The sequence below is a fragment of the Mobula hypostoma genome, chromosome 25 (genome assembly GCF_963921235.1).
Source record: "Mobula hypostoma chromosome 25, sMobHyp1.1, whole genome shotgun sequence".
NCBI classification, from domain to species: Eukaryota; Metazoa; Chordata; class Chondrichthyes; order Myliobatiformes; family Myliobatidae; genus Mobula; species Mobula hypostoma.
This window is the reverse complement of record NC_086121.1, coordinates 44,595,702-44,608,597: the sequence shown is the minus strand read 5'-3', so window position 1 is coordinate 44,608,597 and position 12,896 is coordinate 44,595,702. Positions and strand designations below refer to the sequence as shown.

General features: G+C 41.2%; 1 protein-coding gene across 6 annotated transcripts in view; it reads left to right on the top strand.

Annotated features, from left to right (window-relative positions):
- Positions 1–12,896, top strand: part of usp48 (ubiquitin specific peptidase 48) — a 243,158-nt gene that overhangs the window by 181,357 nt on the left and 48,905 nt on the right. For all 6 annotated transcript variants that reach the window (XR_010016075.1, XR_010016074.1, XR_010016076.1 and 3 more), the window contains 2 exons: positions 3,217–3,341; positions 6,272–6,394. Coding sequence is in view for 3 of the 6 variants with exons in the window: in XM_063033067.1 (XP_062889137.1) it covers positions 3,217–3,341; positions 6,272–6,394 (248 nt within the window). In the remaining 3 variants the exon portion in view is untranslated. The remainder of the gene's footprint in view (positions 1–3,216; positions 3,342–6,271; positions 6,395–12,896) is intronic.

Below are 12,896 nucleotides of genomic sequence, written 5' to 3'. Positions count from 1 at the left end.
GTTTTGAATGCTTCATGTATAAGAAGCTGACAAACTGAATTGTCAGCTAACTCCCTCGTTTCTCATTGCTAAAGAAGCATGGGTCTAGAGCATTGCATTGATGAACCTGTGCAACCATGTTCTTGGACAGAAATAGATACACACCAAGAACTATAAACATATTAGTAAGCTTTTAGGTAGAATCTTCACTCCAATTTGTTTGGACTAAGTTGTTAGAGGTTTGGAGCCTGTTGCCCCATGGTGACATGCATTCCAGTTTTCAGACACACATCAGGTAGCAGCTTAGATGACCTGTTTTTGATTAGATGAATATCGTAACCTTTGAGACATGCAATCTAATGAAAACTCCAATGCTTCAAGAGTGATATGCTAAACAGTACAGAATTTCTTTGTAAGACTTCAGAATCAGGTTTAATATCACCAGCATATGTTGTGAAATTTGTTGGCTTAACAGGAATACATAATAGGAAAAAAAGACTTTAATTTCAGTAAAAATATATACAATGCCTATAAAAAGTATTCATTCCCCTTGAAGTTTTCATGTTTTATTGATTTACCACATTGAATCACAGTGGATTTAATTTGGCTTTTTTGACACTGATTAACAGAAAAAGACTTTTGTGTCAGAATGAAAACAGATCTTTACAAAGCGATCTGAATTAATTACAAATATAAAACACAAAATAATTGATTGCATAAGTATTCACCCCCTTCAAGTCAGTATTTAGTAGATGCAGCTTTGGGAGCAATTACAGCCGTGGGTCTGTCTGGATAGGTCTGTCAGGTTTGCACATCTGGACACTGCAACTTTCCTATTCTTCTTTACAAAACTGCGTAAGCTCTGTAAGATTGCATGGGGATCAAGAGTGAACAGCCATTTTCAAATCTAGCCACAAATTCTCAATTGGATTGAAGTCTGGACTCTGACTTGGCCACTCCAGGATGTTAACTTTGTTGTTTTTAAGTTTTTCCTGTGTAGCTTTGGCTTTATGCTTGGGGTCATTATCTTGCTGGAAAACAAATCTTCTCCCAAGGTCGCAGTTCTCTTGCAGACTGCATCAGGTTTTCCTCCAGGATTCCCCTGTATTTTGCTGCATTCATTTTACCCTTTACCTTCACAAGTCTTCCACGGTCTGCTGCAGTGAAGCATCTCCACAGCATGATGCAGCCACCACCATGCTTCACAGTAGGGATGGTGTGTTTTTGATGATGTGTAGTGTTTGGCTTATGCCGAACATGGAGTTTACTCTGATGGCCAAAAGCTCAATTTTGGTTTCATTGGACCATTAAACCTTCTTTCAACTGACTTCAAAGTCTCCCTTCTGCCTTCTGGCAATCACTAGGTGAGATTTCATGTGAGATTTTTTCAACAATGTCTTTCTCTTTGCCACCTTCCCATAAAGCTGCAACTGGTGAAGCACCTGGGCAACAGTTGGTGTATGTAAACAACAGGAATTCTGCAGATGCTGGAAATTCAAGCAACACACATCAAAGTTGCTGGTGAACGCAGCAGGCCAGGCAGCATCTCTAAGAAGGCCTGAAACGTCGACTGTACCTCTTCCTAGAGATGCTGCCTGGCCTGCTGCGTTCACCAGCAACTTTGATGTGAGTTGTTGTATGTGCAGTCTCTCCCATCTCAGCCACTGAAGTTTGTAACTGCTCTAGAGTTGGTGGCCTCCCTCACTTGTCCCCTTCTTACATGGTCACTCAGTTTTTGAGGACGGCTTGCTCTAGGCAGATTTACAGCTGTGTCATATTGTTTCCATTTCTTAATTGACTTAACTGTACTCCAAGGGGTGGAAATGTTCTTGTATCCATCTCCTGACTTTGCTTTTCAATAACCTTTCTGTGGAGTTACTTGGAGTATTTTTGTCTTCATGATGTAGTTTTTGCCAGGATACTGACTCACCGACAGTTGGACCTTCCAGATACAGGTGTATTTTTACTACAATCAATTGAAACACCTTGGCTGCACACAGGTCTCCAAAAATAGTTCCCCATTTCTCTTTCTTCCATGCCCTTCCATCACTTTCACTGATCAACTTCCAAGTTCTTTACTTCATCCCTCCCCCCTCAGGTTTCACCTATCACCTTGTGCTTCTCTTTCTCCTCACCCCACCTTTTAAATCTACTCCTCAACTTTTTTTCTCTTGTCCTGCCGAAGGGTTTCGGCTCGAAACATCGACAATACTCTTTTCTGTAGATGCTGCCTGGCCTGCTGAGTTTCTCCAGCATTTTGTGTGTGTTGTCTTCATTTAACTAATTAGGTGACTTCTAAAACCAATTGGCTGCGCCAGTGATGTTTTTGTGTGTCTTGTTAAAGGGGGGTGATTACTTATGCAATCAATTATTTTGTGTTTTATATTTAGAATTAATTTAGATCACTTTGTAGAGATCTGTTTTCAGCTTGACACGAAAGAGTCTTTTTCTGTTGAGCAGCATCAAGAAAAGCCAAATTAAGTCCACTGTGATTCAATGTTGTAAAACAATAAAACATGAAAACTTCCGGGGGGGGGAATACTTTTATAGACACTATAAAAAGTAATCAGATGGCAGAACCTGTTCCTGAATGATTGAGTGTGTGCCTTCAAGGCTTCTGTACTTCCTCCCTGATGATAGCAGTGAGAAGATGGCATGTCCAGCGTAGTGAGTGTCCATACTGATAGATGCTGCCATTTGGAGACATTGCTTGAAGATGTCTTGTATGTTGGGGAGGCTAGTGCCCATCACGGAGCTGACTAAGTTCACAATTTATTTTGATCCTGTGCAATAGCCCCTCAGATGGTGATGCAGCCAGTTAGAATGCTCTCCGTGGAACATTTGTAGAAATTTGTGTGTCGTTTGTGACATACCATATCTCCTAGGAGAGATCCTCAGAGATATTGACACCCAGGAACTTGAAACTACCCAATTTTTCCACTTCTGATCCTTCTATGAAGACTGGTGTGTGTTCCCTTGACTTGCCCTTTCTGAAGTCCGCAATCAGTTCTTCGATTTCACTACCGTTGAATGCTAGGTTGTTGCTGCAACATCACTCAACCAGCTGATGTATCTCACTCCTGTGCGCCCTCTTGTCACCATCTGAAATTCTGCCAGCAGTTGTACTGTCAGCAAATTTATAGACTTGGAAAGATTTTTAGGAACAGAGAAACATTCATGTCTGAAATTTAACAGAATGAACAAAAACATTGAATAATTTACAAATCTTTTCAACAGGAGACTTATGCACGTCTGAAAGTGAAAGAAGACTTGTCTCTGATGAAACATGGCATAGACTAAAGGCTTATTTCCCCAAATCACCAGAATTCATACATTATCACTCACCTTGTGTTCAGTGTCAGGTAACAGCTATATATAGTTTCGATTTTAAAATGTAATTTTAATTGTAAATTAAATTGTAAAATTATTTGTTGTTTCTTACACTGTGAGATTGATATTTCCTTAGAAGAGAAGATCAAAATTCAACAGTTTTGTTTGATTGGAATCTAGTTACAGGATTTTATCAGTTATTCAATTGAAAAAAAATGACCTTGATGAAAACATGATAATGTCAATTTCCAGAAGAAATAGACATTACACTGGACAACAATTTTTTTCAAAAGTGTCGCTTCCTCAGAATTTTTTGTTTATGATAGACTGCTTGAAGATGAACACAAATATAATTTCAGACTACTTGTATCACGTAGGGATTTGGAGAAACAACAAATTAACCCTAATGTGTTTAATTGCATAATGGTGCTGATGCTTTGCAATAGTTCATCCAAGTTAAAAATATTTTGTTAATGATTTTCATTTGTGCTCAGTGTCTGAGGCTTCTCGCTTAAGTGTCCAACAATAATTTGCCAGCATTGATGGATTCCAGTTGCCCTGGTATCTTTTCTCCATGACCGCAATGTCCTGGTGAAACCTTTCACCATGGTCGTCACTAACAGCACCGAGATTTGCAGGGAAGAAGTCTAAATGGGAATGCAGAAAATGGATCTTTAGTGACATGTTGCATTTTATGATTTTATATGCTTGAAGCATGCTTTCAACCAGCTGCATGTAGTTAGGTGCTCTGTAGATGCTGAGGAAAATTTCAGCAACTTCCTTGAATGCCTTCCATGTGACTTTCTCCAGTCCCACTAGAAATTCTTCAAATTGCCTGTCATTGATGACCTGTTTGATTTGTGGACCAACAAAAATGCTTTCTTTAATCTTGGCATCAGTTATTCTGGGAAGCATCTGTCTCAAATATCAAAATCCTTCATAGAAATGTTTGTGCATGGTGATAGCAAATTCCATCCTTATAGTACTGAACCCAATAATTATTACTAAAACCTGTCCTGCCATGCAGCAACCGTGCCACCTAAGCCTGCCCAAGCATGCCTGGACAAGATAGGAAACTTTCCAGCTTACATTGTAGACAACATTTTAATTGACTTGAATTATGAATTGAAATAATAAACATAAGTGATTTCAAAAAATTGTGCGTGATAGGGAAATTTCCTGGTGATTTTCATGATCAGTAGCCCAAAATTCATAAGATACACCTAAAGGTATTCAGGAAACAAAATCTTCGTTGTCCAGTGTTATCAGTCAAAAAATGTCATATGCTGGCCACTGTCCTCTCTACTCACCATATCCACCTGTTGATGGTGTCACACACACAATCAGAACAGTTTCACCACCCTCCACTCACCAGCTTCACTATGTTGATTGTGTGTGTGTGTGTGTGTGTGCCTGCCCTTACCTCCTGATGGAGTCATTGGGGCGTCGTCATGACAAGCTTTTTTTGGTATGCTCCTCGTACAGCGTGTCTTGGGCATCTGAAACCTGGCGGAGCCCATCCCTCTCCAGGTGGCGGAGATAGTATCAGAGGGCATACCTCTCACCAAACCTCCCATGAAGATGCCAGTGTGGTGATCACAGTAGAAGTTTAATTTAACTCTTCGTATCTCTCCCAATGGAAATGAGTGTTTTAAAATCTTGTTAGCCTAAGTGTATATTTCTCCTTGTGTACATGTAACCCTAGGTTGATTCCTTTGCTCCTGTACTCTTCCTTTCTTGAAGTAAGTGGCCTCAGATGTCTCATTTGCATGTCAATTAGATTAAGGGACTATGCATTCTACATTTTTCAATCCCTTTGTGTCAGCGTGGATTGTGGAAATCCTATCCACTCGCTTATCTCAGAGACCACTTCCAGCTTTCCAGTTGATCCTCATATAGGCTGAATATCCAGTATCTGCATCTGGGTCTATTCAATTTGGTATATATTTTACAGGACCAATCCCTGGGTAGATTTTATTCTGGTCTTCAATAGATAGCCTTTCCCACATACACAGTTTTCCCTAATGTGTTGTTTTGTCTGATCCTGAGTTACCATGGGCTGGTGGACTGGGCACTCTTGAAGAAGTCAGCCAGAGTTGCTCCATCCAAACAAAGCAGCAGGTAGTAGGTTTTACGCGGTTTCATCAAAACCTTCCAGTGCAACTGATGACTGTAATCGTGAATTACTTCACATATCTCTCCCCATTTAAGGCTTTGCAAATCTCTTGAAGCTTCCCTTAATTGCACAAGTCTTTACATGTCTGGTCCTCCCTTATACCCGATGTTGTTTTCATATTCTTTGCAGGATGAATTACTCTTTGCTTTGTGTTCCATTTTTACATTCATCACATTCCTGTCATTCCAGATGTTATTGTTCCACCACATGTGTAAAACATTCCTTTCCTTGATAACTCCTGTCATGGATGGATTATGGCTCTTTGTCTCTGTAATTTTGGCACAGCATTTCTGTGTCATCGCCCCTTTTTGAATGGCACTTTTTATTACTCTTGCAGCATCAGGACAACCAACTTTTGAATTATTGTACACCCAATTTCCTTGGTTATTTTCTTTCTGTTCATTTCCCGCCTATTCCCATAAATTACTGAAGTGGTCCCCAACCTCTGGGCTGTGGACCAATACATTGCCGCGAAGCATGCAGGGGTACAGTGGTGTCCGGAACGCACCCAGCACATCTTTAAGAAAAAAGCCGAAATAAACAAGCTAATTAAATAGGTGCCGCCCGACATATAAATGTCGACCAGATCGGAGGGAACGCGATGGCATTGCAAATAATGCAAGAAATTATAAAAGGAAGGTACAATATGAGACTGCAAACTACAATAAACTGCCATACAGTGCTGCGGCTTCTTTACTCAGGTTAACTGACCAAAATCTTCCATCATTTCTGTTATTGATTATGATTTCCTATGTCTAACAGCAGACTTTTTATTTTGTGGAAAAGGTGTTAGAAAAGGAAGGCGAGGAGAATGAGACCCTGAGCAAAATGATGGCCAATGAGCAGAAATCAGCACTTCTGTGTCTTTTTCAAGATAAAAATAGACCACTCATTATCAAATGGCCTGAGGTGAGAGGATTTGATCAGATATCTTTACTGTCTTTGCTCAATTGGTATCTGAAACGTTGGTACTGATTTAAATTGTGATTATGTATATTGTTAAAAATGTTATAAATGAGAAATTTATTTTTTCCATTTAGAAGATCTTAACTTGGATTCTTATCAGAACAAGGTAAAACATGCAGCACATGTGAAATATCTGAGTTTATATATGGAACTTTATCATTCTATTCATTTGCAGTATCGCAGTTGAGTTCAAGTTTAAAGTGTTATCCATTCAATGTTGTAGTTATGCATTTGCAATGTCCCACAAAGAGCAATGCCATAAATGACTAGTTTATTTATCATTTGATGATGTAGGTTGTCGGAGAATTTCTTATTCTTATAGTCATTATACACTTAGGATGCTATGGTAGCCTGGTGGTGAGCGCACTATTACAGCTCGGTGTCGAAGTTCAGAATTCAATTCCAGCATCTTCTGTAAGAAGTTTGTACATCTTTCCTGTGAGCGCATGTGTGAGTTTCCAGAAGAATGGGGGTGGGGGGGGGACGGGTAATTGTAAATAATTGTGTGATTTGGCTAGGGTTGCTGAGCAGTGCAGCTCGTTGGGCCTGAAGGGCCTGTTCTGCGGTGTATCTCAAACTAAATAAATAAATAACTGTCATTTTGGTTTAGCATAATCTCCAGGATGTTCACATGCAGTTTACACACAAGATGGGAAGAGACTGTCAATGGCACCAAAAAGTATTTTTAAGCATTTAAAGCAAAATAAAGTAGAAGTCATTTGATTCGTGTTTCCCACACAAAAATGAGTTGATTTTTTGTTTAAAACTTCTACCCGTAAACAGATCCCCTACTCTGATAAATCATTACAAGAATCTAAAAATTTTCTGGCTTCATTTATGAGATGTAGCACGTGTCAGGACCACCCACTCATATGTAAAGTGGAGTGTCCATGTGCCAGATAAATATAGAACAGTATTGCATATGAACTTGTCCTTCAGCCACAAAGTTGGGCCAAGCTCATAACACAAGCAATTGAAAGCCGATTAAACCCGTCCCTCTGCTGACACAACTGCATATATTCCTATCTTCTGCACATTATGTTCCTAAAAGCCTGTTAAACACCACCTTCATATTTGCCTTTACTAACACCCCTAGCTGCGTATTCCAGCCACCTGCCGCTCTCTGTTTAAAAAAATAATTACCTCACCCGTCTACTTTGAACTTAAATCTTCTCAGCTTAGATGCATGGCCTTCAGTAGGAGATATTTTAACTCTGGGGAAAAAGATAACTAGCTGTCTTCTTTGTTGATGCCCCTCATAATCCTATAAACATTTATCTGGTTTCTCCTCGTAACCTTTGATGCTCTGACTAATCAAGAACCTATCTACTTCTGCTTTAAAAATACTCAATGGCTTGGCCTCCACATCTGTTCGTGCCAATGAATTCCACAGACTGACCAGCCTCTGGTTCTAGGCTATAGAAAACATCCTCTCCACATCCACTCTATTTAGGCCTTTTAATATTTGATAGAATATTGAATTGGTTTCAGTGAGATCCCCCACCCCCCATTCTTCTAAACTCCAGTGAAGACAGGCTTAGAACCATTAAGTGGTCCTCGTATATTAACCTTTTCAATCCCAGAATCATTGTTGTGGATCTCCTCTGGAACCTCTCCAATGCCAGCACATCCTTTTTGCATAAGGGGCCCAAAGTTGCTTTCAATAGTTCAAGTGTGGTTTGACTAATGCCTTACAAAACCTCAGCATCATATCTTTGCTCTTATGTGCCAGTCCTCTCAGAATGAGTGCTAACATTGCATTTGCCTTCTATACCACTAACTCAACCTGCAAGATAAGCTTTAGGGAATCCACCTCTGATGTTTGAATTTTCTACCCATTTAAAAAATAGTCTATGCTTTTATTCCTTCTGCCAAAATACATGACCATACACTTCACTACATTATATTCCATCTGCAACTTCATTGCCCATTCTCCCAATCTAAGGCCTTCTAAGACTCTCTGCTTTCGCAGCACTACCTGCCCTTCCACCTATTTTTCTACCTTCTGCGCATTGTCCGCAAACTTGGCCACAAAACCGTCATCCAAAACATTGACATATAAAGTGAAAAGAAGTGGTCCCAATACCGACCCCTGCAGAACACCACTAGTCACTGCCAGCCAACCAGAATAGGCCCCCTTTATTTCCACTCTTTGCCTCTTGCCAGTCAGCCATCTTCTATGCATGCTAGTATCTTGCCTTGATCTTTTCTTATCTTGTTAAGCAGCCTCGTGTGCGGCATCTTGTCAAAGGCCTTCTGAAATTTCAAATAAACAACACTCACTGACTCTCCTTTGTCTATCCTGCCGGTTATTTCCTCAAAGAATTCCAATAGATTTGTTGGGTAAGAGTTCCCCTTGACTTCAGCCTGTTCTGTCATATGCTTCCAAGTACCTCAAAACCTCATCCTTAGTAATGGACTCCAACATCTTCCCAACCACTGAGGTCAGGCTAACTGTCCTATAATTTCCTCTCTTCTGCCTCCCTCCCTTAAAGAGTGGAGTGACATTTGCTTTTTTCCAATTCTCCAGAATCTAGTGATTTTTTAAAAATCATGACTAATGCCTCAACAATCTCTTCAGCTACCTCTTTCAAAACCCTGGGGTGTAGTCCATCTCATTCAGGTGACATATCTGCCTTCAGACCTTTCAGCTTCCTAAGCTCCTTCACCTTGGGAATACTAAGTACATTCACTTTTGTCCCTTGACACTGTCGAATTTCTGGCATACTGCTAGTGTGTTCCACAGTTGAAGACTGACGCAAAATACTTGCTAACTGTATGCGCCATTTCTTTGTGCCCAATTACTACCTCTCTAGTGTCGTTTTCTAGTGGTCTGATATCCACTCTTGGCTCTTTTTTATTCTTAATATATCTGAAAAAACATGTTGGTATCATCTTTTACAGTTTTGGCTAAATTATCTTCATATTTAATCTTTTCTCCCCTTCTGGTTTTTTAGCTTTCTTCTTTTGGTTTTTAAAAACTTACTTACTACTGATTTTTGCTATATTATATGCCCCCTCTTTCGCTTTTATGCTGACTTTGACTTGCATTGTCAGCCACGGTTACCTCATCCTCCCTTTTAGAATGTTTCTTCATCTTTAGGATGTATCTGTCCTGTGCCTTCCAAATAACTCCCAGAAACTCCAGCCATTGCTGTTCCGCCGTAATTCCGCTTCCAGTCAACTTTGGCCATCTCCTCTTTCATGCCTCTGTAATTCTCTTTATTTTAATGTAACACTGATTCATGCGACTTTATCTTCTCCCTCTCAAACTGCCAGGTGAATTCCTGACAAAACGTCTCGGCCCAAAACATCGACTGTACCTCTTCCTATAGATGCTGCCTGGCCTGCTGTGTTCACCAGCAATTTTTATTTGTGTTGCTTGAAATCCAGCATTTGCAGATTTCCTCGTGTTTGCTCTATCGTATTTTGATCACTTGCTCCTAACAGTTCCTTTACTTTAAGCTCCCAAATCAAATCCTGTACATTATACAATAACCAATCCAGAATTGCTTTTCCCCTAGTGGGCTTAACTTTAAGCTGCTCTTAAAAAAAAACTCATAAGCTTCCTACAAATTCCCCCTCTTGGGATACATCACCAACCTAATTTTCCCAATAGATCTGCATATTGACTATTGTAACGTTACCCTTTTTACATTCCTTTTCTATCTCCCATTGTAATTTTATCCCACATCCTAGCTACTGTTCGGAGGCCTATATATAACTTGCATCAGTGTCTTTTTATCTTTGCAGTTCTTTAACTTTACCCACAAGGACTCTACATCTTCTGATCCTATGTCACTCCTTTCTCAAGATTTGATTTCATTTTTAACCAACAGGGCCACACCACATCCTCTGCCTACCTCTTTATACAATTTCGGGTTCAGGTGTAACCCATCCTTTTGGTAGAGGTGATACCTTCCCTAGAAGAGATCCCTATGGTCCAGAAACCTGAAACCCTGCCCCCTCCCGCACCACTTACTCAGCCAACTATTCATCTGTATTATCATCTTATTCCTAACCTGCCTAGCATGAGGCACTGGGAGTACCTTGAAGGTCCACTCTTCAGCCTCCTCCCTATCTCTCTACACTCACTGCGCAGGACCTCTTCCTCCTTTTTACCTGTGTCATTGGTGCCAATGTGCACACCCTCCCTCTTTCTGAGACATCTGGGAGGCAACATAGCGTCCTGGCATTTCTTTTGCGGCCCCAGAATCTCCTATCCACCCCCTAACTACCAAGTCTCTTATCACTATCACTCTGCCAGACCTGACCCTTCCCTGCTGAGCCTCAGATCCGGCCACTGGCTGCTGCTACTGTGTCCCCCAGCAATGTCCAAACAGGTATATTTGTTGCTGAGGGAAATAGCCCTGAACTGACTGAATACTTTCCTTCCTTCTCGGTGGCCCATCCACTATCTGGAGCTTACATTCTGGGTGTGACCACCTCAGTAGAAGTCTCATTTATGAGGCTTTCAGCCTCCCAAATGATCCTGAGTACATCCAGCTCCAATTCATTGACCTTGTCAGTCAGGAGCTCAAGTTGGGTGCACTTCCTGCAGATGTAGTCATCAGGGAGACTGTGAGGTACCCTGAAATCCCACAGATCAAAGGAGGAGCATTCTACTGCCTTAACTACCATCCTGCCTACACTTGTTATACCTCCAATTTCTCAAGCTTAAGTTATAGACTGCACTTGTTCTCAACTAAGCCTGTTGAGCCAAAGCTTGGTCTCTCTAGCACCTATCCCTCCAACAATGGCCAGACTGTTTACACCTCACCTCTTTTTTTCTTGGCTCCTGCTGAGTGCCTGAGAGATCGTTATGATTGCAGCCCACCAAAGTGTTCCGAAAGCCCCAAGCTCTTGTTAAACCTCTTGGTGCTTCACCAACAAATGCCTTCTTGCAATGATTGTAGCCCTTTGAAAAGTTCTGAAAGACCCTGAGCTCTTTTTAACCCTGATACTGCCTCACCAACCCACAACATTTTGCAATGATTACAATCTGCTGAGAAGTTCTAGAAAGCCCTGAGCTTTTTAAAGCTCACGCTGCCTCACCGATAAAGGACTTCTTGCAATGATTGTAGCCCACCAAAAGGTTCTGTACCTCAACACTTAAGGGTCCTGCCATTAACTGTGTACTGTCTCTTTACATCTTTGATCTCCTAACACCTGATACTTAGCTAGATTATACAACGATTTGCCCTCATACGTAGCTGGATAAAGCAACCATCTGCCATTTCTCCACAGTCCCACCAGTATTTGTGTCACCTGCACACTTACTAACCCACCCGTCTAGGTTTTCAATTAAAGTCATTTACTGTGTACATGTCACAGACAGCAGAGGTCCCAGTACGGATTCATGCTGAACACCAGTAGGTATGGACTTAAAGACAGAATAGGTCTAATAAAACACTACTTTGTGTCTTCTGTGGGCAAGCTGATTGCAAATCCAAAGAGCAAAGTCACATGTATCTTAATCATAAACACAGGATATTCTGCAGATACTAGAAATCCAAAATAACACTGGAGGAACTCAGCAGCTCAGGCAGCATCTATGGAGAGGAATAAAGAGCCGAAGTTTTGGGCCAAGACCTTTAATCAGGACATGAAAGGAAGGGGGAAGAAGCGTGAAAAAAAAAGTGGGGGGAAGAGACAGAGTACAAGATGGAAGGTGATAGGTGAAGCCACCTGTAGGTGGGTGGGGGTAGGAGATGAAGTGAGAAGCTGAGAGGTGGAAAAAGGTAAATGGCTGAAGAAAGAATCTGATAGGAGTACAGAATTGACCGTAGGAGAAAGGGAAGGAGGAGGGGCACCAGATGGAGGTAATAGGCTGGTGAGGAGAAGAGAAGGGGTAAGAGGGGAGCCAGAAGAGGAGTGGAAAAAGAGGGGAGGGAAAAGGGAGAAAAATTACCAGAAGTTAAAAAAATTGATGTACATGCTGTCAGGTTGGAGGAATATGAGGTATTGCACCCCCAACCTGAGAGTAGCCTCATTGAGCAGTTAGAGGAGGGAATGCACCACCATATCGGAATGGGAATGGGCAGTGGAATTAAAGTTGTTGGCCCCTTGGAATTCCTGTTTTTTGTGGGCAGAACAAAGGAGCTTGATAAAGCTAGTTCCCAATCTACATTGGGTCTCACCATAGCACCGGATGCAGTAGATGACCAAGACAGACTCCCTCTCTCTCCGTCTTGTTTTACAGCAGTTGGCACTCAGCTTAATGGTGCATTACCACCACCTTCTGCTCCGGAGTGTGCAATATTCTAAATCCCTTCACCCAATCACACACACGCACATACCCTAATCTACACTTTATCCTCCCCTCTTTGGCCATCCTAGTACCCTATTCCTGCTTATCCGTCATATCCTATAAAAAAAACCCCTGTACCCCTTAAGAAAGCTAAAAATACCTTAACCTGTGCTCTCTCACCCATGCCTAGCAACC